This window comes from Rhinolophus ferrumequinum, chromosome 5 (assembly GCF_004115265.2).
Source record: "Rhinolophus ferrumequinum isolate MPI-CBG mRhiFer1 chromosome 5, mRhiFer1_v1.p, whole genome shotgun sequence".
Taxonomy (NCBI): Eukaryota; Metazoa; Chordata; class Mammalia; order Chiroptera; family Rhinolophidae; genus Rhinolophus; species Rhinolophus ferrumequinum.
Genome location: NC_046288.1, coordinates 84,087,429 through 84,115,393, shown reverse-complemented (window position 1 = coordinate 84,115,393; position 27,965 = coordinate 84,087,429). Strand labels below are relative to the sequence as shown.

At 50.1% G+C, this 27,965-nt stretch overlaps 1 protein-coding gene across 5 annotated transcripts; it reads right to left on the bottom strand.

Moving 5' to 3' along the window:
• Positions 1 to 47: 47 nt before the first annotated feature.
• Positions 48 to 27,949, bottom strand: LOC117021946 (high mobility group protein 20A). Of its 5 annotated transcripts, XM_033105367.1 has the most exons (11): positions 27,751 to 27,949; positions 24,018 to 24,178; positions 19,017 to 19,096; positions 17,910 to 18,033; positions 16,965 to 17,091; positions 9,408 to 9,466; positions 7,911 to 8,019; positions 4,144 to 4,347; positions 3,342 to 3,433; positions 2,410 to 2,539; positions 48 to 211 (listed from the first exon to the last, which is right to left on the bottom strand). In XM_033105367.1, exons 1-11 carry the CDS (start codon positions 27,791 to 27,793, stop codon positions 207 to 209), a joined length of 1,134 nt encoding a protein of 377 aa, XP_032961258.1. In that variant the 5' UTR covers positions 27,794 to 27,949; the 3' UTR covers positions 48 to 206. The 5 variants fall into 5 exon arrangements, with proteins under 5 accessions (XP_032961258.1, XP_032961253.1, XP_032961255.1 ...); XM_033105362.1 differs by lacking the exon at positions 48 to 211 and having other exon boundaries at positions 638 to 2,539; XM_033105364.1 differs by lacking the exon at positions 48 to 211 and having other exon boundaries at positions 638 to 2,539; positions 27,669 to 27,797.
• Between the last annotated feature and the right edge of the window lie 16 nt (positions 27,950 to 27,965).

The following is a 27,965-nucleotide window of genomic DNA, read 5'->3' as shown; positions in this document are numbered from 1 at the left end:
GCCCCAGACATAAAAGACAGACTGAGCCTGTTGTGCAAACACACAAGTATACAATTTATTTTCTCCTTAGTCAGTAGAGCCAGCTGTCCCATCCGCATGGCCCCAGGGTCTTCCATCCTTTCTCCACAGAGCTGCCTCCATGGAAGAGACATCAGCAGCTGGGGAGATGTCCTGGGGTCCCCTAGGTACAGGCGTGGGGCACCGCTTTATGCTATAGAGTTGGGGAGGGGAGCAGAACAGTTAAAAGTGACAAAGCCCAAGGGCTGTTTCTGATGGTAGCACAATGACTGCTCTCATCCCAAACACTCCTGGAGACCTACTAAGTGGCAAGCCTGGGACAGACAACTTCAGGCTCACCCAGGGTTGCTGGGTCACTCCAGCAGCCTGATTTATTTCCCGTGTGCCCCCCCTCTGAGACTCAGCACTCTATGAGATCATAAAACGTCTCCTGAAATTCCAGGATTTCCAGCTCGGAGCCCAGGCCTGGGTGCACAGGATGTGCTCAGAGGTGTTTTCCCAATAGCGGGCTGGAGGGGAACTGCACAGGGCAGAGAGTGGTGGGAACAGAGAAGAACTGAACATCAAAACCGCTTTCTGGACCTTACTCGATGCCAGAGGCATTATAATGTTGGATCAATAAACGCTTTCTGAAAGCCGGTCTCTTTCACATTATACTGTCCAGGCACCGCGCCCAACACCGTCCGTCCATCACAGTTTCCCTGGGAAGGACGCTCACTGGAGCAAGCCTGGATAGTAGCAGACCCCACAGTAACCTCCATCTGCTCCCTGGAGCTGCCCTTGTCATAACTGCAGCAAATGGATCCGATTTGCAAGATAAGAGGCCTCACAGGAACAGAGAACTGGCAGGTGGGTTTATCACACTCCTACCTGCCTCCTGTATCTAGTAGGAGCCCAAGTCTGCATAACGCTCCATGCTCAGGAGCACTCAAGCCTGGTCACCTCCCCCTATGCACTTACAGTATAGAAGTATAAAAAACCAGGGCAAACGCTCTCACTCAAGATGAGAGGTCAGGGGTCTCCAAGCTTCCGAAGCAGCAGAACCTACTCCACACCTCTCCCTGCCAGGGCCGTTGGGCTTGAGGCTTCTCTATTTAAGGAATGCTCCCTCTGCTTCATCGGGATGGTGAAACCCTGGGTGTCCCCACTTCAGTGTGCTTCAGCAGGGGCCTGGTGAGCTGGGGTCTGCTACACCACATCACGTCAAGGTCAAATGAGGGTCGTTACACATCCAGACAGGGGAGATCTCTCAGACATGCGCAGAACAGCATGCGAGTGCACAGTGTTATCCCAATCGTAGAAGACAGACCAGCTGTGACGGATGCGTCTGTTCTCGTCTGCACAGTGCTGGTGGCTGGCCAGTAGTGCACCAAAGGTCAAAACAGGTCTGCTAATACTGAAATCTGCCAGACTGGTTGGTAAACAGCCACTGCCCAGGGGCCCTCCCAAAGCCCAGGACCCCAAGCCCAATCCAGTAACTAAGGGGTTAAGGCCTGGCTAAGCGGGGGTGGGGGAGTGGGTGGAGGGAGGAGGACCCTGCTCTGGGTCAAGGCCAGCCAGTATCCCAGGAAGCTCCCCTGTTAACCAGAACTTAATGTCACCCCATTCACAGCTGTGTAGAAAAACCCCTGGAGGGGAGGCGCTGCAGGAAGACGTGAATAGGAAAACCTTCTGGGGAGGAGGAGAGATTGGGGGCTGGGCAGAGCATGAAGGAGAATGTTCACGGTTTATGTTCCTCCAAACTGTCATGTTTAAATATTTTACAAGGAAATACATTTTTCTTCAAAGGGAAGGGTATTTGCAGCAGCATGGCGCAGGTCCACCGGGTCCCTCCCTCACGCTGTGTTTCCAAACCTCCTTGCCTTTGCAAAAACAGGGCTTCCTTCTTTGCTAAGGAGTTTGTGACTGCCCTTCTGGGCCCAGCTGAAATGCCCAGAATGTCAAGTCCTTCCAGAAGCCCACCTTCCACGGAGAAGTAATTGCTTCCCACAAGGCATCTGTCCACGGAGGGCAGCCCCCGCCAGGATGCTGTACCCCAACAGTCTAGGGACCAGCGTCTGTCCATCTGATTAGAGCTTGAGACCAGGGGCTTCTCGATGTCCTCATGCCCCGTGGTGCCCAGCTCAGGACCTGGCCCCTGGTGGTGCCGGAATCCGGATCACCAGTGTCACGGTTCATCTCCACCCCCCCCAAGCCCCGAGCACCAGCATGGAGCCTGGAGGCGCTGGCCACGCGGGAACGTGCACTGAGCGAAGAAGTCAGGGACACAGGCACGAGTGAGCGAGTGAACGACAGGAATCTCCCAAGGCCTGGGCTTTCGGGCCCAGTGGGGACCCGGAGGGAGCGTGTGTGTGCACAGGGAGAGGGGCTGCAACGGCCCGGGGGCCTCACCCGTGTCCACGACCTGCAGGCCGAAGTGGGACAGCATCACCACCACATTCAGGTTCTCCAGCTCCTGGGCCAGGATGAGCCCATAGGTCTTCAGGCCTGCGAGCTCCACCTCCAGCCTCTGCTGCTGGTTCTGGAAGGAACACTGAGCTGTGCAGGGCTGCCAGCCCTCCGTGGGCAGCGACACATTCGCATGAATGAATGAATGAATGAATGAACACATAAAGAAGTGAATAAATAAGTAAATACGTAGAAGAAAATAAGTAAATGAGTAAATACATGTATAAGTAAAAGTACATAAGTAGGCAAATAAGTGTAAGTAAATAAAATAAATAAGTAAATGATTAAATAGGCAAACAAGTAAATAAGTCAACAAAGTCAACCATTAAAGAGCGTCTTGCAGCTGCTCCTGCGAGGACTCCAAGAGCATGCCCGATCTCTCCTCCCTGTGCCAGGAAGCAGCCTCCGCTGGTTATAGTCCTACTGCTTTGAGCTGGGCCCTCTACAAGGCTCAGTGTCTCCCTCAACGAGGTATCCCTGCCTCATTTTAGAGGTCTGGGAAGCGAGGTTTGGAGACGGGGGCCCAGCTCCACAGCTGGGCCTGATTTCTCAGCTGGGCCTGATTTCTCAGCTGGCCCTTCTCAGGCTCTCATCTGCAGGGCCCCACAACAGAAATCAGGCCAGGCCAGGGACAGTGTGGGACAGTGCCAGGGTGAGGGCTGTGTGTGGCGGGGATGGGCTCCTGGGGGACTTCCGGCCCACTGAGAAAGGATGCCGTATGCCAGGCCTTGACCCTCCCCCAATCCTGGGCAGTGGGCATGGCTGTCTTCCTCTAAAGACCTTATTTAAGTGGACCAGGCAATCCCTTGTTTTCTGACGCCGGATGGGTAGGGACCCTGAGCTGAGCAGTGGACACTTCCCTCGCAGGGTCTCACCTGAAACTCAGCCAGCTGCCTCTGCAGGGCCATCTGCTTTGCTTGAGCTCTTTCTAGAGTCTTCCTCAGCTCTCTGAGCTCATATTCCTTGACTGGGAGGAAAGACAGGAGAAAGCCATCATTTTCTGTTCTTTTCCATCAAAAAACCTCCCCTTCCCTTTGAACCGAACCTCAGGCAGGCAGCAGCTGGGACCCCGCTATGTGTGGGTCATTTTCCAAATCCCCTTTAATAGAGTTTATTTCTTTCTCTGCTAATATAACGGACCTCTATCCCTAGAAGAAAATGTGGCAGGCACAGAAAGGAATCAAAAACACAAAATCTCCTCTTGCCTCCTGGAGAAAACCATCGTAAATATTAGTGTGGATTTACATATGCATCATTTTACATAGTTGAGATTGTTGGGAAGTTGTGAAGAACACGGGTCTTAGAACCAATGGCCTGGGTTTAAATCTTAGCTTGGCCACTCACCAGCTGTGCAAACATGGGCAAGTTACTTAACCTCTCTGGCTGCACTTGCCTCATCTCTAACAGGAGGTGATAGTATTACTGACCTTATAGTACTTTTATGAGAAACAAAAGAGGCAATCTGTATAAACGGCTTAGACCTGAGCCTGGCTGTTGGAGGCCCTCACTGATTTCCCATCTGATTATTATTTTTATTTATTGTTGTTCTCCTAGATGGCACCCTTTCTTTTGTTGTTCTACTCAATCTTACAACCTACTATGGAGGTAGTTGTGACCAGCATTGTAACATCCTAAGTCACCAGAGTTACCAGAAAGCTGCTCAGCCTGACCACTCACTTTTCAGAAGTTTGAAGATAAACTCTTGCAAGAAACACAAGTCAAGTGAAGCAAAGGTCTTCTCTGGGATCAGAGCTCCGAGTTGTGGGAGATCAGGACACTCGGCTTTCTCCTCTGAGTCCCCCTGTTTCAAATTCTGACCTTCCTCTTCCTCCAGAGGTCCCAGATGCTTCAAGCACTGGGCAGAATCTTTTTCGAATTCCCCTAAAAAGCAAAGAAAATCCCACAGGAAAGGTCACCTCCAGGAGCTAAAACAAGTGGCTCCTCCAGGCCTGGCCCTCTGATCAGATGTGGGCAAGCCAGTTCTTGTGCTGGGTCCCAAGGTTGCAGGCCAGGCAGACATACACGCAGAGTGCACTGGGACCGAGGCTGGATGGAGGGCAGCAGGGGAGGCTTCCTGGAGGAGGCAGTCCTTTTTTTCTAACAAGTTTATTGAGATCTAATTCATACACCATATAATTCGCTCATTTAAAGTGTACAATTCAAATTTTAGTTCTTAGTATATTCAGATATGTGAAACCATTACTACAGTCAGTTTTACAACACATTCATCACTCTAAAAAGAAACCCAGTACCCTTTAGCCATCACCCCCTGACCCCCCATCCCCTCTGCCAGCCCTAGGAAACCACTAATCTGTTTTCTGTCGGTATAGATTTTCCTGTTCTGGACATTTTTGTGTACATGATATCATACAATATGTGGTCCTTTGTGACTTTCTTTTTTTAACTTACCATGTTTTCAAGGTTCATCTAGGTTGTAACGTGTCAGTACTTGATTGATTTTCATGGCTGAATAATATTCCATTGAATGGAGAGACTACATTTTGTTTCTCCTTTAGCAGTTGATGGGCGTTTGAGTTGTTCCCACTTTGGGGCTATTATGAAGAGTGCTAACCGGCGTATTCATCATGTTGTGTGAGCATACATTTTCCGTTCTCTTGGGTACACATGGAGTAGAATTGCTGGGTCATATGGTATCTCTACGTTTAACCTTTTGAGGAACGTCCAGACTGTTTTCCACAGTGGCTACACCATTCAACATTCCCACCGGCAGTGAGTCAGGGCTACGATTCCTCCATGTCCTCACCAACACTTACTATTATGCATCTTTTTGATAGGCTTTTGAAGGATGAAGAGGAGTGAGACTGGCGCACAGAAGTGGGAAGGCCATTGCAGGAGGAGGCCAGCTTGAGGGGAGACACAAAGGAAATCACAGAGCAGGGAGCCATGCGAAGCGCGGAGCTTTGCGATTCCTGGAAGGGAAGGTGGGAGGGACGGAGTTGCTGACACACCACCGGCCCAGGCTCGGAATAACAACAGTGGACACCGAGCTCAAGCTGGCATGGTTAGAGGCTGTCACAGGATGAAGTCGCTTAACACCTGCGACAGCACCATGAGGTCAGAGCTATTATTATCCCCAGTTTTGCACTTGAGGAAACTTGGGTGATGGCTGGAGAGTTGGCCCAAGGTATTACAGGTAGTAAGTGGTGGAGCAGGGATTCACACTCAGGCTCTTCACAGTGACAGGGCACAGTCCACCTAGGATGTCACCAGAGTGGACATGTCTGACGGCCTTTCATGGAAAGGAGACATCAAGTGTTCAAACGCTGGGACCTCCCGTGGAGACAGAACACACGGTGGGTGCTTAGGAACAGGGAGAGACTGCTGAGGGGTACCGGGTTTCTTTCTGCGGTGATGAAAATGTTCCAAACTTCATTGCAGTCATGGTTGCACATATCTGTGAATATCCTAAAACCCGCTTTCAGGGCGTGAGTTTTATGGCGTGTGAATCAGATTTCAACAACACTGTTACAAGAGAGCTCTGGGACGCTGCTCCCCCATCCGCTCTGTGCTCTGGTTTTGCCGAGAGGAAACGCAGAGACCCAGGGATGGGACAGCTCAGGCTCTCCTCGGGGAGAGACAGTGGGGGCAGGTGCCCCCTGCACTCACTCCTGCCTGGGGAATCCCCCGCTGAGTGAGAGCTGAGCCCTGAAGGTGCAAGGCCAATACTCCCTCCCGTCAGCACCAGGCCTCAGAGACTTGAAACTCCCACTGAACTCCGGCAGCAATAAAAGCAGAAATGGAAGCGTTCTCAGGAGCCCCACTGCTCAAGTAAAATTTGTAGGTGGTTTAGAGGGCCGATGAAGGGAGGTCAATCCACGCCTCTTTTGTTTTAAGTGACGGCAGAGGCCCTCAGAACTACCTGGCACTAGCCACACACATCCCAGCTTCACGGGCCCGGCACACGATTTTATAGATTTTTGAAATGAGCCTTAATCTCTCCAGCGGCTCATTTGCACGGCATAACTCCACGCATCGGAGCTCATGTTATACTCCATTGCAGGTAATGAGATGCGTTTTTATCTCCATTTGCCGTTATTCACCATCAACAAGATGGTGAATAACGGCAGTTTCTTTCCTTTCAAACACCAGAGTTACCATGTGCCCCCTACACATCTGTACATTCCTTCCTCAAGTGTTTGAGTATATTCTGTGTGTCTGTGTGCACAGACACACAGCGTGTGTGCTGCAGGGTGGTGGTGACAATAACGGGACAATTACAAAAGGAAAGGGAGCCTCAGGAGCCCCAGGAGGCCACCACCAAGTCTGGGATCAGGGAAGACTTCCGGGGGGAGGTGATGTCCTGCAGGTGCCAGACCTGCAAAGGCCCTGAAGCACATCCTCAGAGGAGCCTGCGAGGCAGGCAGTTTCATCCTCACTTTACAGATGGGGCAGTGGGAGCACAGAGAGGTTAGGTAACTGGACCCAGGCCACTCAGCAAGCATGGTGCAGAGTAGGGGCTTAAGTCAGATCTGTTTCTGTTTTAACAACATTAAAGAATAGGTGGAATAACAACAACAAAAAAGATGTCACCCGTTAGGCCAGCACCTGACATAATTGTTCCCGTTCTTAGGGGATCTTTCCTAGTCCCAGAGCACAGCCGGGACTTTATGTAGTTGTAATCATTGTACTCTGTGGGTCTCATTTCATTTGAATGCAAGACATTTTAATGCAAAGATGTTGTATCAATACGTATACTTCAGGTTTTGGGGAGACACAGTTCAGTCGCATTCTGTCTTTGTTTCCAGCACCTGGCTCAGGGCCTGGGAAGGAATAAGTGCTCAGTTATTTCTTGAATATATTCATTCATTCATTCAACACATGCTCACTGAGCGCCTACGATGAGTGCCTGGCATGGCTCTGGGCCCAGGGGTTACTACAGTGAATAAAATGGGGAAAAAATATCCCAAACACAAGGTACTTACATTCTGGTAGGAGATAATAAACAACAGTATCAATGAGCAAATGAAAGAGGCAGATAGAAAATGATGGAAGGATGGAGCAAAATAAAGCAGAGACAGGAAGACGGGCGGGGGCAGGAGGTGTGCAGTGGTTCACAGAGTGAGCAGGGCGACCTCCCAGGGAAAGTGACAGTTTTAAGCAAGACCTGGGTGAAGGGAGGGGGAGAGTTCCATAGTGACAGACACAGAGCACTGCAGGCTGAGAGAACCCGGAGGTGGGCACTGCCACCAAGCTCTGGGCACCTTAGGAGGCAGGGCGCTGGAGCAAAGTGAGCAAAAGCTCCGGGGCAGCCGAGGCCCCCGGGGGGATGGGAGAGGGCACAGCAGCCAGGTCTTGCTCATTACCGTTCCCTGGAGGAACCACCCACCTGGCATTAAATGTAAATAAGGAGGTGGTTATGGGCTGCGGGTGGAGTCTAGGCCTGCATTTGCCACGTGGCATCACGGAGCAGAGCAGGTGGTTACCTGTGAGGGTCTGCAGGTGCTGCTTCCCCAGCAGGTGTTCTTTCTTGTTATGCAGAGAACTGAAGAACTGCCTGCACGTCTGACAGTACAGGTCCTTGTTTCCATGCCCCTGTGGACAGAAAGGGTTTCAGAGCAGGGAGGAGGCCTCCTAGCTGAGAAGGGCGTCTGTAGGCCGGGCAGACCCTACAAGTCCCTTTCCCACTTGAGAAACTTGCCGAGAATTTCAAATCATCCCCACACCACTGTCAACGGGTGGGAGAGCAAGTGCGAGGTAGTGGCAGAGAGGGAACCCAGGGAGGCTTTGAGAATTGGCAGTGTTGTTGGAGGGAGCCCACAACCAATTCTGGGTTTTGCTTCTTTTTCAAAGAGTTTGCTTTGAAATTTTAGATCAAAATGAACTCTACGACTAAATAACAAAGATGTGTCATTTTGCCCAAATACATATGCACTGACCCCGAGGTGCTTGTGTACCCATGGAGTATTTCTGCACGCTGCACTAGAAATGGGTCAGAGGGGCGCAGTGGGAGGCAGATGTGGGGTGCAAGGGACCCGGGGCTCTGGCCTGCGAGCAGCACCCTCCTCTCGTGCACCTTTATGCACTGTTTGCGGTTGTTTGTTTTTGTTTTTCTTTACTGTGCACATATATTATTTTTTGAACAAAAAACCTAGTTAATTGAGAAACACATATAGTTATATGCACGCGTTCAGAGATGTAAACTCTCCCTAAACTCTGACAAGAGATGGTTCCTGACAGACTTGATTTCTGTCTCACGGGAGAGCCAGCCAGGAAGTGACCACCCCGGGCTCAGGACACGCTGTCGCTCAGGAATGCCCTCCCTTATCAGACAGGAGCTCCTTCGGCCCAGACACGTGCCCCGACCGGAAGAAGTGGCTGTGCGGTTTCTTCCACACCCTTGGAGCCATGGCTCTGCCTCTCCCTGAGAGAGCAGCTGTGCCTGCTGCCCTGAAGGAGAGCCAGGAACCCTGGGAGTTCCAGAGAGAGGGTGGGGAGGCTGCGCAGAGAGGGGGTGCTGGAGAGAGAGCACTGCAGCCGGAGGGCTTCCTGGCGGGGAGAGAGGTCTGCACTGCCACGGCCTCCAAGAAAGGGCCTCAAAACGCCCGCCAAGGCTGTGCCGAGACTTTGCAGAGAACATCCAAACTGCATGTACACATCAACAAAAAGTTGTGTTCCCTCACTTTGGCTTTATAGAAATATTAATATATCATTGTACGTGTAAGGACATGTATAATGTCCTCCTTCTTGTAAGGACACCACGACTGCATAATCTGTCCCCCCCCCGCCCCCCCGCCCCCTCCCCCCGGAATCTCAGGATCTTTAGTCACATCCTCAAAGAACCCCGCTTTGCCATATAAGGTAATATTCACAGGTCCCAGGGAGTAGAACCTCGGTGTCTTTCCGGGGGAATATTTTTCAGCCTGCCACACCAAAAGAGAGCCATTGTTTTAAAATGTCTTTTTCACTCCCAAAATACTTACATCAATTGCTAGGAAGTCAAGGCCCTTGCTTTCAGATTCACTTCCTGGTGTACCTGTTCCTGACGGAGAAACAAATGGCATCATTTAAAAAAGCGTTTGTCTCAGGAAAGGACTCAGTCTTATTTTGGGAGGGGGTGGGGGGTCAATTTGAGGGGCAGAAGTGCCTTCTGAGGTTGGAAACATTTATCTCGAGAGGTCTCCATGCTTCCTGTTAGTGCTTGACTTCAGCTGCTCAGTTTCAACTGAGGTCTGAGAATCCCTATAAACTAAGGAAACACCAGGTGCCTCTGACTTAACACCTGGCCAGGTATGGAATGAAGATTAGAAAGAAGGAAAGAATGAAAACAGTTCATTTTGTATTAGCATGGCAGATTCTAGGTGATGTTTTGAAAAGTGTTTATCATAATTGTACTATTTTTATGTAGTAAATGTTAAAAGGTTACTATTTTTAAAATAAGGCAGTAACCCATCTTATTTGTTTAAAAAAACCAAGCTCTGTTGGAGTGGCCTTTCTTTGTCACATGCCAGTTTTTCATATGATGACAATGTACAAACCATCACAAAAATGAGGAGAAGGCTGCAGGCCTCCAGCATGACTGGGGATTAAGCAAGAGGATGTGTTCTTTGCCAAGTCTGATAAGTGGCAGTTTTAGGGAGAAACATATGAGCAGGGAATGACAGCTGCTCTCATGGGGTCCCTTGGCCAGAGGTCTCCAGGCACAGCTTGCTTAGCTCTGACGTTTATGATGAGACCAGAAGCTTTGCATCTATGCTCGGTGGGTTGAGTGTAGCTGCTGATACATGTGAGAGCAATGGTTTTCCAACTATTTTTGAGACAGATTAGTTAGCATGTCGTTAGGTAGACGGGGAAGCCCCTGGTGGGATAAACAAAGGCAGCCATATCCTGAAACTCCAGGTCCCGAAATGACTCATTCACTCCAGGACAAAAATGTAATTGCCTTCTGAGGTTAGTAAGCTATCTTGGAAATCCCTTTAGGCCAGACAAACAGAGCAGATCTGATAAATTCCATTAGAAGGTGCCTGCTCCCTTCCCCAAGCAGGCAAGGGAAGGTATAAGAATAAGAGCTTTTTGCCTTAGCCAGTGGGCATGCCATTTTCGGGTACCCTCTCTTGTAAGAGAGCTGTACTTTAATAAAAACCTTTGCTCTTCTACCTCTCCTTCCGAGTCCGTGTTCTCATTCTTCAGGTACATGAGACCAAGATCTCTGGGCACCAGACACCAAAACCCTGTATCATTTGGGGTACTGGATCCCTATATCATTTTTATCTCTGCAGGTGCTTGATTGAAAACAAATGTTAGGTGAACACCAGTAAGTACAATGGACCAGAGTGGAGATGCCTGTAGACTAACTTGGCCCTCTGCTTGTTTTTGTAAATAAAGTTTTATTGGCACAAGCCACACCCATTGTTTGCATAATGTCTATAGCTGCTTTTCTGCTACAACCATAAGTTTCAACAGAGATGACATGGCCCACAAAGTCTATGGTATTTACTATCCAGCCCTTTACAGAAGTTTGCTAATCCCTGCTCTGGCTGTGCTGGGGTGGGGGCTGGAGGGGACTATGCCTCAGAGCAAAGGGAGGGGGTACCAACTGTGAACACTTGCTGGAGTCTTGCTGTGTGCCAGGCACTGAGTACCAAGCTCCCTGCAGTTTAACTCGCTTGATCTGCACCAAGCCCTGTGCAGAAGGATCTATTCAGCCCCATATTTCACATGAGGAAACAGAAGCATACAGTGCTTTAGTGATTTGTGCCAGGTCGCAGAGCCGGCATGTGGCAGAGCCAGGATCTGAACCCAGGCATTGGGACTCTTGAGCCCACACCCTGACACTATGGAGGCAGCTCTCCCTGCCAGGCCAGGTGGGAGCAGGAAGCAGCAATGGAAGGACCCAGGGCCTCTGCTGGGATGTCTCGAGGATACTCAGCTCCTACCATGGAAAGCGCAGCAAAGAACTCAGAAGAGACGGTGAGTGGACCCTGCACCACTGACAAGGAGCCCACCTCCTTAGAGTAGTCACCTGTAGGGCCAGAAACTGGCTCCTGGACCTCTTTGACGAGGATGCCCGCACTGCCATGTGGGCATGTGCCCCTAGGAGACTGGGTCCCAGGGTGGCCGGTGGCAGCCCTGTGAGTCTGAATGTAAATGTGCCCCTGGTGGGCGCTGTGATTGATAAGACTTGCAATAAGGATAAAAGAGATGATGAATGAAAAGTGCCCTCCATGGTGAAGGCTGGGTAAGCAGGCACTCAGTAACTGGGTTCCCTTCTCTTCCTTAGGCTGGGACCCCCAGAGGCAGACCCTGAGGCAATGATTTTGGTGCACGTGGTTTTCCTGGGTGGTGATCGCAGGAAATGCTGGTAGGGGAATAGGGAAGTGAGTCAGGGAAGGGAAGAAAAGCCAGTATGTGGCACCTTGTTGAGAGCTGGGACCACCCATGTCCATGGGGCGCAATCCCACCAGGAGCCTCTAGGGGGTGCATGGAACACACTCAGTTGTCCTATGGGGTTGGGGTGCAGGCGGATTGGGATGTTTCCCACCAATTCTTTTGTGCACTGGTTTTTGGATGCTCAGTGTGTTAACCCCTGGCACATACAGTGTGCCTCTGGCCAGGCAATGCCAGGGCCTGACGTAGGACGCTGTTGGCATGTGGGGACAATGAATGCTGCAGACTTGGCTCACCACCATAATCCGAGCACTGGCAGTCCCTTGGATGCACCAGTGGCATCAGCAGTAGCAGGGGCGTGCTGGAAATGCAGACCCTAGACTTTCCGGATCAGAACCCTCATTTTAACAAGACTCCCGCTGATCTGGGGGCACATTCGAGTTTGACAAGCGCTGAGTTCCGAAACGGCTGGCTCCGTTCCCTGTTCAAAGGACTAAAATGTAATCACTGGCCCAGCACTACCACATTGTTCTCTGACCCTCCCGAGTAGGAGGTGTGGATGGAAAAGGGGTCACATACTAAACCTGACAAGCTCAGGAGACTGAAAATAACCACAGAGGATGGCGTGAACATAAAAACTCCTAACTAAGGTGGGCCATGGCAGGAAGTCACATCCTTGGCCTGTAGCTTCCTTGACAAAGGTCGATCTTTACTTTAAGTGAGCCTGTCTGTGGTCTTTGTGCATCGAGGATAACGGGCCCTTGCAATGTCAGTGCTCCCCTCTTCCTGACCAGAGCAGGAAACCACAGAATCCCACGTTGCTATTCTTGTCTCCTCATTCCCATCTCCCTGCGCTGTAACAAGTGAACTGTTAACTGTCCTGCACCCACCTATGTAGAAGCAGTTCCCGGCTCTCCAATTTACTTTTACCCAGTCCCAGAGATTTCCCTACTTTGCTTTCTCCCACCCCCTTAATCTACCACCAGTGGATTTCATCTAACCCTACTCCTTTGATTCTACATGTAAAATAAGCTGCAATTGCCATTTTGCAGAGAATTTTCTCAATCCGTTGAGACTTTGTTTCCTGGCAATTGACAGTTTGGCTCAAATAGACTCTTACAAGCTTTTTCTCAGGCTGGGTGTTTTTTCATCGACATTACTTGGTGTAGCCAGCAGGATTCCAAAGAAGCCCACCCAGGTCCACCCAGTGGACTCAGATTCGGTGCTAGGTACCAGCAGGGGCCCTTTGAGCCCTACTGGCTCCCCACTTCTCATCAGGTGAACGTGGGTGATTCATCTCCTGGAAATCCAGGACCTTCCACTCACCTATGGGAAAGGGTCTGACTTTATTTGAGCTATTCTTAGAAAATCCTCAAGGTGGTAGTAAAAGGATAGGAGTTGAGATGGGTGACTGGTTTTAATTTTGTTTTTTCAATTGGTATTGCTTACTGCGAGTCTGAACAAACTTTTGCTGGATAGATGAGTCTGAACTCATTCAGCTCCAAAGATAAGGGGCATTTACTCCCTCCAGCTCGAATTTCGGTATTCTTAGGTGACTAAGAAGCTATGTGGAGGTGTTTGAGGGCACTCCTCAAAACGTGCAGTGGCCCCATAGGGAATTCCAAAACAACTGTAAATAATTGACTCGTCCAGGGACGCACACAGAAAGGCTGGTTACCTAGCGGTCCGAGTCCTTGTGGTTATACTAGACAGCTGGGGGAGAAACCGAGGCACGTAAGAGGGTTGAGGTGACTCGGGAGGTGACTGCCCCTTGGAGCTCAACCCATAAGCAGCGCACTTCAACCCGCCGCACAATATCCCTAGAAATTTGTTCAGACTCTGCAGACTCCTAAAGAAAACTAAAACTAACATGGGAAATCATGCCTCTAAGGTTGATAAAATAAACCCCAAGGACCCCAACCCCTCGTTAATACGCCTGCAGGCTACATGTACAATTCGTATGGAACCCCAACTTGCAAGTACCTACAGAAATGGGAAAATTTAACAAAAAATGGTATCAGCTTGAAATGGCCAAAGAGGGGAAGTTTTGACACTTCCAAATTGATATTTTATGTGCTCACTTGGAAAAAGCTGGCTCTACAATTAAACTAAAGGAATGGGAAGCTTATCTTGATTGGAAATTAGGAGCTTCTAAGCGAAGCACAGATAAACTCCTTTCTCTACAGGAAGTTAATAAGAAAATTTTAGAAATTGTCTCTGAACTAAAGAAGCCTTCTGTAGTTGGTAAATGCCAACACGCCTCCCACCTGTCCAGCTGCTCTAATACATCCTTCGCTTTCTGAGCTCCCTTGTCAGACTTACCCTTCCTCTCTCTTCCTCTTCCTCCTTCTAGCTCCTCTGTACCCCTTCCACTACCACTCTCTACTGGGGGAAATAGAGAATAGAAATCCAGACCAAGATAGACCAAAAAAACCAGAAATTCTGACAGCTCCCTTCAGGGAAAAGCCAGTCTCAGGCAGAGGGGAACCAGCAATTATACATGTTCCTTGGACTAGAACAGAATTAAGGAACCTAAATGAAGATTTCCCCAATACCCTCCAGGACCCTGATGGGTTTGCAAAGGAATTTGATTGAACTGTTAGGACATATGATCCTGGCTATTCTGACTTATTCCAATTGATACAACTACTAGCTTCTGAGAGCCAAGCAACAGGATGGCTGAATACAGCTCCCTGGGGAGCTCCTGTAGAGGACTTCTTACAACAGAGAGACAGACCGGGGAAAAGGCAGGGACTTAGCCCGCCGGCTTGATCAAGCTGTACCTGAGATTTTCCCCCGGAAAATGGACTGGACCCACATTCAGCAATGTAAAAGAAAGCCTGATGAACCAGGGCTTGCTTTTTTTGAATGTTTTGGAAAAACTTTCAAACAATACTCAGGTCTAGCTCCAGACAGTTTTAACAATCATCAGAATGATCCTTTATTAAATTCGGCATTTTTGGAAGGACTAGATGAAGAGTCTGTAACTGATTAAACGGCATTAATTAAGTTGGCCAACTGCATATACTGATGAACTGGCCATTCTGGCTGATCAACTATCTAAAACTATTTAAAAGAGAGAAAGAGATAAAGCTGCACAAATCATGAACTTACAGCTCCAGCAGTTAAACAATCAGGTCAGACATCCCTACCCGCCCCCCCCCCCCCCCCGCCGCCAAACCAAGAAGGTCTCTTAGACAAGGGCAGAGAGGAGTCTGTTTTTACTGTAAGAAGCCAGGTCATAGTAAGAAGAATTGTAGAAAACTGAAATGGGATTTAGAAAAAGAAAAGAAACAAAAGCAAGCATAGGGCTGCTCCGGGGACTATGCCAGGGTATTTCCTCTTCTCCTTACAAATAATTATCATCAAAGGGGAAATTATCATAAAAGGGGCCCTTGTAAATACTGAGGCTACTTTATCTGTTCTTAACTCCTACAGGAGCAAAGCTTCTGTACAAATGGTAGAGACAGCTAATCAACTGATGTCTGTTTTTAAATCAGAACCTGTTCCCTTACAACTAGGAAATATTACAGGGCAACATATATTTTTACTAGTCAAATCTGCCCCAAATCACCTGATAGGGAGAGATTTTCTTGAAACCCATGATGCCCACATATCCTTTTCCTAGAAGGGTGAAATGTATTTAGAACTTAATGATTCAGATACTGAATCAATTGGGAAAGTAATGATTCTAAAGGAACCTCCACAAGAGGAAACTAATCTTGAAACTGAACGATTATTGCAGGACGTCCCAGAGCAACTTTGGGCCCTTTCCAGTACAGATATTGGCAAGATGAAGTCAGCCACTCCTATCAAATAACTATTGACAATACTTTGCCACTACCTAATATTCACCAATATCCATTGAGACCTGATGCACTAGCTGGAATTAAACCCATTATACAAGATCACTTAAACAGGGAACTTATAATTCCTTGTACGAGCCCCTGTAATTCTCCTATCCTTCCAGTAAAGAAACCGAATGGAAAAGGATGGAGACTTGTACAGGATCTCAGAGCAATAAACAAAATAATTATTCCTGGACATCCTGTGGTTCCAAATCCACATGCTATTCTCGTGGACTGCCAATATTTTCCAGTAATGGATTTATGTAGTGCCTTTTTCAGCATTCCTGTAAAAATGGACAGTCAATATCTCTTTGCTTTCACCTGGGAAGATTGCCAATTTACATGAACTGTGATGCCCCAGGGGTATACGGAGAGTCCCACTTATTTCTCCCAGATATTAAAGGCTGATTTAAATGATGTTGATTTTCCCAGAGATTCCACTCTAATCCAATATGTGAATGATTTATTTTTATGCACGAGGACACTACTAGACTCCCAAAAGGACACAATTTGCCTGTTACAACAGCTAGCTCTAAAAGGACATAAGGTCTCAAAGGAAAAGCATCAATTTTGTCTGCCCCAAGTAAAATACCTTGGCCATCTCATATCTAAAGATGGACTACTGATTAACCCTGAAAGACTCAGAGGAATCCTATCGTTTCCCCTTCCAAAAACAAAAGGACATCTTAGAGGATTCCTGGGTCCAACTGGGTATTGTCACAATTGGATCCCAAATTTTTATTTAATGGCCCATCCTCTATATGCTTTATTAAAATCAGATCAATCTGATCCAATTCGATGGAACCCAGAAGGGAAAGAAGCTATAAAAGCTCTAAAGGAAAAATTATCTAAAGGTCCCACTCTGGGACACCCTAATTATAAGCGTCCTTTCTTCCGTTTCATACATGGAAACAAAGGAAATGCTTTGGGAGTTCTAACTCAGACACGTGGAGACCATCACAGACCTTTGGGATATTAGAGTCAGCAATTAGACTCAGTTGACAGGGGCTCCCCATCTTGTATGAGGGCCATCTCTGCTACATGGGACTACATCACACTAAAAAGCTTCTGTACAGCAAACAGTCAACAGAATGAAAAGGCAACCTACGAAATGGAAGAAAAATAGTTGCAAGTCATATATCTGATAAGGGGTTAATATCTAAAATACGTATATAAGGATGTGAACGCTGACTGAGTCGGGGGCTAACAGAGGGCTTTCAAAACACGCCCTTCTCCTGTAAACCATCCCACAGGCCAGGCCTGGTGGGAGAAGCTGCAGCCCCCCCGGGGCCAGGCCCCACTCACCGCACAGCCCTTGCGTCTTGTGTGCTGCCTGCCTCCGCAGGAAGGCTCGGTAAGCCTCGGAGCTCTGGTAGGTCTGCAGCTCGCGGATGTAACGCTGTTTGTCCTCATCTGCCTCGTAAATATACCTCTGGAAGGAGCACAGAGATTCTGAGACTCTTCTGTTCTGAGGGGCTGGGGTGTCCTCTTGTCCCACCTGCTTGGGGCAATCTAGGACGGTCTCTGCAGGCAGGGGCTGTTCTGGAAAAAGTATGGGCTTTGAGGTCAGATATACTTGAAAGGGTATGGGAGAGCTTCATGTAGGAGGTGGCGCTGGGGTGGGCTGGCTTGCTCAGTGTGGCTGAAATGTACAGTATGGGGAGACGGCAGAAATTGACCCTGGACAGGTGTGTGTGCTCAAAGGGCTTCGACTGTATCCCGTAAGGTGGTGGTTCCTCCTGTGTGACCCCCAGAACATACTCCTGTAGGAGGATGACAGGTGCTCGTGAAAAGGGGTTCCATGGTAGAATTAGTTTGAGAAATGCCTCGCATTAGCAATGACCGTCAGCGATTCTCGTGCCCCACACCTCACTCCAGGAGAGCATGGAACCCCGTGGAAATCTATTTTAAGGGAACAGAAATAGATTAAATGCTCCAAAAAGTTCCTGCAAAGGGGAAAATCTATTTCACTTGATTTACTCCAGAATTTCCTAAACTTATTTGACAATGTGCCCATGTTTCATGGATGAGCCATTCTGCCTGACACAGTTTGGGAGATGGCAGATGCCAAAAGCAGCAGAGAACCAGGGATTGCTTTGAAGGGGTGGGGTGAGAGGCACCTCATGCTTGCATTCCGGAAAGTTCCCTCTGGCTCCAGTGAGTCAAGATGGATTAGGAGGGAACAGCCCCTAATCGAGGCTGCAGACAGCGGGCCACTTCTCTCCTCATTCTATGCAGAAAAGGACTCACTTGCTTTTTCTCCTGAGACAGCTGAGCCCACTGAGCAGCCAACATCTTCGTGATTTCCGTAAAAGGCAGCTCTGGGTGCTTGGCCCTCAGCTGGCTTCTCTGTTCGTTTAGGAATATGACGTACCTGTGCCAGGAACAGAACAAACACCACCGCTCTGAGCTACCAGCTGGGAGGGGAGTCAGCAGGTCCACTGAGGCTAGTTCCACCTTCCGGTTTTCATAAAAATAAATAGTCATGGGTTTGCCCATAGTTTTCAATCTAACCAGTGAAATGGAGGTTCATTTAAGAGGGAGAAATGCTCGAATGGCTGTTTATCCAGAGAAGATGAGGAGCCAGAACAGGGGCTTCCCACGGAAGGGGCATGAGGCTCATGAAGGCTGCTGGGTGGGCAAGTCACTTACCCGGTCCGTGCCTCAGTTTCCCTTCTGTATAATGGGCAAAATGCCACCTGCTCACAGGGTTATTGTGTGGCCTACCTGCTCCAGGCACAGGTCCTACACACCCCTGATCAAAAGGACTCGTGTCAGGAAGAGGGAGAAAAGCTGTGGGCGCTGGAGTGAGACAAACCAGTTCTGAAATCAAAAGTCCTGTCTGCGGGAATTATAGGGAAACTGAGAAAAGACCCTCACTCTTAGAAATGTGTGGACCCTGAAGACAAAGAGGAAAGCATGCAGGCTTCCAGAGAAGCAAGGTGACCCTCAGTGCAGGGGTGAGTGGCGTGGGACCTCTCTTCTTTAGCCCAAGACACCATGGGATGAGGGACAAGGGAAGAGTTCTCAGGGTACCGGAGGCGGCTGTGAGCCTTGATAAAGGTTAACTAGCTCACCTGAGGCCCCAGACAACCCATATCTGAACGCTTGGAAGAGAAACCAGATTGCTGACCCCAAAACCACCCCCTCTCCTATCTGTGACCTAAGCCTAGCTCTTCTGGCCTCTCCTTTGAGCATCAAAACCTTACTCCAGCTTCAAGAACTAAAAAAACCCACCCTCACTCCCTGTGGTGTGAGGTCTCTCATTATCAAGGGCCCTGAAAAACACATAAAGGCTGAGATGGTGAGCTCCAGATATCACCTCACTGGGTCAGGTAACCGCCCCCACCATCTTACCCTGTGGTAGGAGCACGGGGAACAGAAAGATCCCTCGGGGGTTTCCTTTTCTTGCCTTTAGGCCAGCCCCCTTTCCTTTTCTGAAACAGAAATACCACAGAGGAAAATCTCAGGATTATCAATAATGATCTACCATCTTTGAGTCAGTTTACAACAATAACAACAATATATGAAGTGTCCTCTCCACGCTTCACCCATGTGGCCTCAAACCTCCAAGCAGCTCTGCAGAGTAGCTGAGACCATCCCTGCAAGATAAGTTAACCAAGGCCTGAGAGATACAACCCCTGCCTAGTGTTCCCCCAGCAGGCGCGGGAGCCGGGGTGGTCCCCTCCACGACATTATGATGGCACAGTGGTCATGGGGTGCAATCAAGAAAGCACCCCGAGGTTTAGGTAACTAGGTTCACAGGAGGATGGGGCCAGGCCTCAGCAGTGGGAGGTGGGCGTTAGGTAACATGTGAGCTTGACTGGTGCTTAGCCTGGGTTCACCTGTCAGCTCTGCCACTTACCTGCCATGTGGCCCTTGGTCAATGAGTAACATCCCTGTGCCGCAGTTTCCCCACTTGTAACACGGGGATCATCCTAGTCCTTAGCTTGTGGGTTGCAGTGAGGACTAAATGTGTTCACATACATGTAGTTCTTGGAGCAGAGCCAGGCACCCAGTCGTGCTGAGTCAGCGGCTATGATGGAGTGTAAAACCCTCTCCTGCTGGAGCCGGCTCTCGGCTCTCAGCTCTCGGAGGGAAACCCACGCTGCAGGCTCACTCTCCCGTTCATCGACTCCCGTGGCTCATTGACAGTGCCTGGGCTCTTGCTATCATCAGACCCTGTGCCAAGCTCAGAGGCTGGAGGGCTGAGTAAGATAGAGGGCCTGCCCTCCAGCAGCTCACAGTCTAATGGCAGAGGCCGGCTTGTTTATGAGCAGTCAAAATAATTCATTACAGGGGAGAGTGGCTATAGAATGGCAGCCTGGATGCCCTTGCATTCAGGGCTTAGTTTCAAATTTTCCTAAACCGAACACACACATGTGCCCCAAATGGTGGAGAGTAATCAAAATGTGGCCTTGAAAACCTGTTTCAACTGTTTTAGCTTGCCAGTTTTCAAAGCTTCCCCCCAAAGCAGACGTGCCCATTTTGGCCTTTCTAAGGTCAGGAGGTACCAACAGGCTGGCTGGGTGATGATCCGGCACTACCACAGCCTGGCCAGATGTGCTGCAGACTAAAGGACAGAGAAGGTCTGGACAATGCCTGGCATCAGGGGCTTAAGGGGCAGGAGGGCAGAGCTTGGGTAGTAACCACGTGTGTTAGTGAGGTAGGGCTGCAGGCACCCAGGACGTGCCCGGCATGCAGTGCGTGCACCGTAAAAGACACTCCCTCGCTCGCTGTGGTGGATAGACTATGCGGAGCTCTGAAGTCTGAAAAAGGACAGTCCTTTCAGGACCCTGGACAGCTCCCAAGGCCAGCGATTGGCTCTGATTTCATGTAATAATCCCTGAACACAACCACCCTTTCTAGAGCTCACCAGGGCTTTCCAACACATGCTCCTGAATGAGAGTCTCACACTCCCGAGTTAAAGCAAATGTGACCTCCCCATGCCACAGGGAGACACTCAGCAAGAAGTTGAGAGCCAGGAGCACACTGCTTGTTAGAGCCGTGCCTCCTGAGGGGGACACCACAGCTGCCTGGGGTCGAGAGGGACGTGTGCCGTCATGGCAGCCACCATCTCCTCTCTTCCTGCTCAGCCCCTCTGCTGTAGCACACAAGGGAAGTTTTTTGTTTTTTAAATTATTGGAGGAAATACTTTAACATATTTTATTGTACTTCTCTACATTCTAGTCAAAGTCAAAAATCACAATAAATGTGTTTATCAGTTTACTGCCATCCTTGGCCCTTTGTTCCAGCTGCTTTATTAAAAGAAAATCCTCCCTGAGTGTTTTCTTCGTTTGCTCAGAAACCATAGTTACTGAGACAAAGACAGTGGGAAGGCTGCAGCACGTGTTTCTCTGAAGCTTTCTGTTCTCGCTGAAGTTCTCACACAGGATTTGCACCAAATTGACTCTGTCCTAAATAAAGCCATGTCCACAGTGAGCAGCTGACCATTTGCACAGGGTGTTACTACTATGTGAGAACATTCCCCACATGCCTGAGTACATCGGTTAAAAAGGTAAAGGAAAAACAGAACATGATTGAGCAAAGAAACATTGATTTTAAGAAAAGTATAGTAAGCAGCAGAGCAGAAAATCAACTGATTGGCAAAATTCAAGGGGGGGGAAATCCATTCTAATAGGATTGTTGCCCAGCACAGAACTTTCATGTTCAAATTGCAACAGACAGTGAATTTTTGGATATTTGGTTTTGTAAGCAGAATTTTCTTTCACCAAGAAAATCCCCTTTGGGAGTCCGCAGTGGGGAGCAGAAAGTACAAGGGCTGGAGGGACTGATAGGGGCTCACTCCCTACCATCCCCGGCTCTGACTCACTGAGTCAGACTGTCCCCTTGACGTCTGCAGCTCCTAACTGTGACACAACAGAAGGCAGTGCTGGGTGGTTGAGCGAATGTTTGTAAAGGGCCAGCACATAGCGGGGACTCAGTGCCTGTGTTCCTTGTCTGTATGAGGAAGGGAGAAAAACCTCAAGTACATACGGATGCGCAGGATTCTAGAAGCCTCCTGAGCAGGTCTCAAGGGGAAAACGAGTTGATGCAACTTACCACGTCATTCATCTGGGAACGAGACCAAGTCTCCATGATGACACGGTTAGGAAAAGGGCCCTTGGCCTCTGTGGGTTTTACAGTCTACTCCCCCAGCAGAGTCTAGGTCCTGAGGCTCGTGGGTTTGTTAAGGGGCCTGCAGCACCCCCCTCCCCAGGGGAACAGTGAGGATATTTATTACCAGATGGCATCACACGGTTCTAGACACCATTGGAAAGATTAAACTGTTAAAGGCTGGGTTCCCTCCTTTACATATCACGGTCCTGACTTCAACCATATTCTAGTTCATTTGCTTCTGAAATAAACTAACACTGCAAAAGAAGGACTTTTCTATGTTCTTAATGGAGGACTATGACCCTGTTTCCCCGAAAATAAGACCTACCCCGAAAATAAGCCCCAGTTAAGATCGTCAGCCAGACGGACACATTTAGTACGTTATGACGATGTCCCAGAAGAAGATGACATGACTGTATTTGAATAAATGTAGATTGTTATACATGGAAAAATAAGACATCCCCTGAAAATACGCCCTCATGCATCTTTTGGAACAAAAATTAATATAAGACCCAGTCTTATTTTGGGGGAAATACAGTATATGACCCGGTTTTATTTTCAGGGAAACACAGTAGATGTCAGTGACACCCCCTTGCCAATTTCTCATCTCAGCTATAACCAGCTTTGCAGACTAGACGCCAAAGGGAGCGTTTATGATTCTGAGTGACATTAGGGAGTGGTGGGTAAAGCATACATTCAGGGGTAAGACTGTCTGGCTGTGAAACCTGGAGCACATTCCCTAACCGCTTTATACCTCTGTATCCTCCTCTGCAACAGAGATACCAGCCCCTACCCCACTAACTGTTGGGGTTGAATGAGCTGGGACAGGCTCTGAGACCCTGGAAGAGCTTAGGGTGTCTGTTATTGTTACCAAGTTCAGCCATCTTGCATTCTAATGCTGCTACACTACCTTCCGTAAAGTCATTAGACATTTCTGAGTCCATCTCCACCTGGCAAGTGGGACTGGCTTGTTGGGAAGGTCATTCAGGGAAGACCTCTACAAAGGAAAGTACTGCCGTAACTTGGAACCAGCTGTGGCTCTAAGAGGAGCAAAAGTCCTGCGTTAAGCTCATTACACATATCTCTGTGGGTGTGGCACACACTGCCAGCCATCTCCCTGGTATCCATTCTGCCCTTCTTCATTAACAATTGAGCCCTAATTTTTAGCTGGGCACATGGCCACCTGGAATAAATTTCTCAGCCTTCCTTGCAGCCAGGTGGGGCCATGTCTAATAAGGGAAACTGAAATATAGGATGCAATTTCTGAACCTATTCATAAAAGGAAGACATCTTTTAAACTTGTTCTTCCTTCCTGCTGGCTGGAATGCAGACGTGAGGGCTGGTGCTCAAGCAGCCACTTTGGACCAGGAGGCAGTTTGCTAAGGACAGCAGAGCAGTAAGATGACAGGAGTCTGGGTACCTGCTGATTGTGATACCTCCATACCAGCTCTGAACCACCTCTCTTTAGACATCATTCACATGAGAAGGAAAGAAACTTCTATCTTGTCTAAACCACATTTGGGGAGCTTTTTGTTAGGTGTAGCTAAGCCTGATCTTAATTGACACAGAGGGTTACTGCTTCATTTTGGTGTTTCTCAGCAGACCTGGTCATCTCTCACCTGAACTGTCGCAATAATAAAAGAAAAAAGGAAAAGACTTTTGTTGTGCACCTATTATGGACCAGACCCTTTGGCAGGTGACTGTTATCATTTAGTCTTTGGAAATTCCTTTAAAGTAGGCAATGTTATCCCCATTTTACCAAGAAAGTACTGAGGCTTGAAGAGTTAACATGCCTTGTGCAAAGTGTCACAGCTAGGAGGTGGCAAAGCTGGGATTCCAGTCCCATCTGTCTGCCTTCAAAGCCCACCTTCTTCCCATTTAGCCCCCACTGTGGCCTCCTCACCAGCTGCTTTTCCCACACAGAGCATGGTTTGGGGCTGTCTCCCAGGAGTGGTTAGGCTCAGGAGACAGACTGTCTGAGCTCACATCCTGGTCTTCTTTTACTGTGTGACCCTGGGCAAGTTCCTTGACTTCTCTGTGTCTCAATTTTATCCCCATTGAAAAGTGGATTTAAAAGTATCAACCTCCCAGAGCTGAGAGGGTCGGAAGAGATAATGCACAGGAGTCCCCGGCCCAGAGCTCAGAGAACAGAAAATACAAAACATGCAGCTTTTATTCCTCAGTTATAATGCCGGTGGAGCATGGGGAGCCCTCCAGGCCTGGTCTGGGTACCTCACTTGCCTTTGGTTTCTCTGTGTCCTGCTCCTCTGGGTTTCCCCGGTTGGCCAGCTCAATATGCTGCATGGGCAGAGGTGCCAGGTCCCGGCGGAGGGTGTGGATCACAGAGTGCCCAGGCAGTCTGCTTGTCCCATGTGGAGGTGGGAGAGGGAATTCTGCAGGCACTGAAACAGCAAGAAATGGCCCTATAAGGTCAGAGGTCTTGTCATCACCACCACGCCTCGAGTCTGTCTAGCACAGACAGTCTGCAATGTGACATCTGCATTTTCAAATGCTCACAAATGACAGCAATACCCGAAACCCGAGGTGGTGGTCCCTTTCCCAGGGCACACAGGGGAGGTGGAGCACAGAAACAAGTCAGTCCTGGTGGGCAGGCCCTGCTCTGTTGGACGTGGCTCACGGCCCCATGTCCAGCAGAGTGTCGTGGTTAAAAGCGTGGGCTCAGGCCCCAGACCATCTGGGATCAACCCCAGCTCCCAGGGGTCAGCTCCATGTCATGAGCAGTATGCTCCACCTGTGGGCACGGCAGTTTCCTCTTCACAGTTTAGGGTGCATGTCAGACCTACTTCATATAGCTGTTGAATGGCCTACTCTCACAACACATACTTGGGGGGTGCCTGCCGTGTGCTGGGCACGGCAGATGGCAGCGCAGACAGAAGACAGAAATCCAGACCCCTAGGGTTCCTGTTCTGGGGCTGGGGGATTAAACTCAAACTTGTAAACTCCTCAGGACAGCACATGGCACTTAGTAGGCTCGCAGTAAATGTCATGGTGATTTTAGTGGCATTTTAAATTAGTGCATTTGCAGGGATCTATCCCTCATGCACGTCGACTGTGGTGAAGTTATGCCCTGATCCCATTTTATAGATGGGAGGGAGGTGAGGTGGGAATGGGATACTGCACAGCTCAGGTCTATTAGGTGCACGCATGACCATGGTTTCTCCTACCCACACCCACACCCACACCCACCCACACACACAGGCCATGATGGGGAAACTGAGGCACAGGGAAGCAGAGTGATTGTCCAGAATCACACAGGTGGGAAAGGCCAGGTGAGTTCTTGAACCCAGGTCTCCTGACTGCCAGTCCAGGGCTCTGTGCCCCTCTGGATGGAAGGTAACAACTCTCAAGGTACCATCCTCTAGTGTGGCCCCATCAGTATACCAGTAAGTATTACTTAAGCCACAACGCACAGGACACCCCCTGCCAAACTGTCCCAGCCACTCACTCCGCTGAGAGTGAGGAAAGACAGGAAGGAATCCACTGACTTTCCTCTTAGCTTCCTGGGAAGAGGAAATGCGGCAAATAGTGACAACCAAACCCGGAGTGCCAGAACTTTCCTGGCTTGTCCCATTTCTGTGTCCACATGGCCAAGCCTGGCCCAGGCCTTGTAATCTATCACTGGGACTATTCTTATTTGGGGGTGGGGGCTGGTATTTTTGTTTTGAATCATAAGTCGTGGGTATGGCTCAGAACTCAAGGGCACCCACAGGGTGATGGCAAAGATAGAGCTTGCTGCTCTCTGGTCCTCCGGCTTCCAGTCCCCTCCCTGGAGACAACCACGTGCCCTTCCGGAGCCAGGCTGTGCATTCTGAAACACTCCGGTCCCCTGCACAATGGCAAACCACTGCACTTGATTTGCTTTTTTTGTTGATTATGTCTTAGGGATTTTTGTGCCCATTTCGAGCCACCGCATTTTTTTGGTGAAGGCAGCATCGTATTCTGCTGCGTGGACAGGCCACAGTGCATTTAGCAGCTCCTAGAAATGAACGCAGGTTATCCCTGGTCTTCACGCATGTGGTGTTTCACTTATGCAGAGGGCTCTCTAGGAACTGGGTTGCTGGGTCAAAAGGCATGTATGTTTGTAATCCAGGAAGACCCCGGCTGGCATATTGCCCTCCACAGGGCACATTTCACCCCCCACTAGCAGTATAGGACTTGCCTTCCTCCCAGGGACCCCTGCCTCTGGACCTACAACCTCCCTTTCTGCTCACATCCCTCTATGGCTCCCCCTTGATTTCATGGCGGCATGAAGTCCAGGTCCCCCAGCCTGGCATTCGAGGCTCCAGAAGGTTGGATCCTCATGTCTCCTCTAGCCCCACACTCATCCAACGGATATAACTGACTCCAAAAGGTGGTCATGAAAACTGATGATAAGCAGTCTCTTTATGCATATGCTCCCGTTTAACCTTCAGCATGACTCTTATTACCATGGTGACATCCACAGGTGGAGAAAGACGTTCAGAGGTCAGTGACCTTCCCAAGTGTTCACAGCAGAGCGAAGACTCTCTGCCTCTTTCCATCTCCCCAGTGACCTCACTGACAAGCAGAAATCCTCTCCCATCCAGTATGGCCTGACTTCGGATGCCCTCTCCCTGCTGGGCCCAGCCCCAAATCTCCCCTGCCTTCGCCCCCATTCTCACGGTCCAGGCACAGCCGGGCAGCAGAGAGAAGCCCTTTTGGGAGCAGGGAGCCATTTCCCACATGGAGAGCAAGGAGATGTCAGTCCACACCAAGTCTTAGTTCCCCAGAGAGCAAGCCATGGTGATCGCTTTGCCTAATGCCCTCATTTTAACTATGAACAAACTGAGGTTCAGGAACGTTCTATGACTTGGTCAAGATCTCCAATGCAGAGACGCGTGGCACTTGCCTGGGAGCCCTGGCCTGCCCTCTGGCTGGATAGTGCAGTGGTCCCAGCTAGGGCTCAGCTGGAACGCCTGGCTTCAGCGCGAGCTCTGCCACCCACCAGCCTCATCGTCTGTCAGGGCCTCAGTTTTCTCACCTCTAAGATGGACAACCGAGAGGACGCCACTGAGGACTGACCGTTAACGACGGGTGCCTGGCACCGGGGAAGCTGGCCATTTATAGCTGAGAACTGCTGTTATTCTAGCTTCAAAGTCTGCAAGTTCAACTTTAGACCTGAATGCCATTTGCTCTCCAGTGACAGAAACACATTAGCTAGGAGCAAATCACACGATTGTCACTTAATTATCCTACAAGGTTGGGAAACAGGATTTTCTGCATAAGGGAAGGTTCTGGCATCAATTTCAACAACCGTATCCGAGGCGTGAAGCTCTGGCGCCCACCGACCTAGGTTTGAATCTTGGTTACCCCGCCGGTAACGACCCTTGGGGACCCGTTCAGATCACCGAACACCTTCTGTTTCTTACTGCGGAGACGAGGCAATGCCCGCTCCCCAGGGCGTACAAGGGACAGGTGAATCCAGGTTCGCTGAGCCCAGAGCGCCCCATCAACGAAACTGCTCTTGTGACCAGAGTCGCTCGCTGACTGCGCATCCCCGTCCGCCCTAAGAAGCGGCCGTGGGTGGCCCTTGTGGCAGCCCGCATTGCAGGCCGGCTGGGAGCCCGGGCGGCACCTCCTTCAGCACCTCCTTCACCATGGACGGCGCCGGAGAAGCTCTAGGGCCGCGCTGGGACCCGCCGGGCACCTGCGCCGAGGGACGCGCGGGGAGCCGAGCGGGCCGGGGCGCAGGCCCGAGTCACGTGCCAGGGCCTGGGCACCGCCCCGGGCATCCGCACCCGCGCCGCCCAGCCTACACCCGGGCGCCACGACCCGGTCCCGGGACGACCCCCAAACTCCCAGGGGGCGGGGCGCGCGCGACGGGGTGGGGGAGCCGCAAGTCCAGCCACTGACCCGCAGCCTGGCCGCAGTCCCGCTGCATGTCGCCCGCCCGCCCGGGCCGCCGCCCCGCGCCCGCCGCTCTGCCTCCGCCCACCCAGTGCGCCAGCTGAGCTCCCGGCCGCTCCGCCCCGCGCCATGGTACGGGGGCCGCCGAAAGGGCAGTTCTGCAGTCTGTCACTCCCCGCGCCTTTGCGGACGCCCGGGCGCGAGCTTCCTGCGGTCGGGACGACGCGGCGCCGCCAGGGGCCTGAGCCGGAGTCCCAGCCGCGCAGGGTGTTCCGGGCTCCAGGTTATGCGAGCAGCCCGGGA

Excerpts from the sequence above, each read along its gene's own strand:
- LOC117021946 (XM_033105362.1), bottom strand. The coding sequence starts at position 27,793 with ATGGCGCGGGGCGGAGCGGCCGGGAGCTCAGCTGGCGCACTGG. Across the intron at positions 19,097-24,017 it reads AGGACACAGAGAAACCAAAG|AAAAGGAAAGGGGGCTGGCC; the intron begins GCAAGTGAGGTA and ends TTTCTGTTTCAG. Across the intron at positions 2,540-3,341 it reads GGCAGCTGGCTGAGTTTCAG|AACCAGCAGCAGAGGCTGGA; the intron begins GTGAGACCCTGC and ends TGTTCCTTCCAG.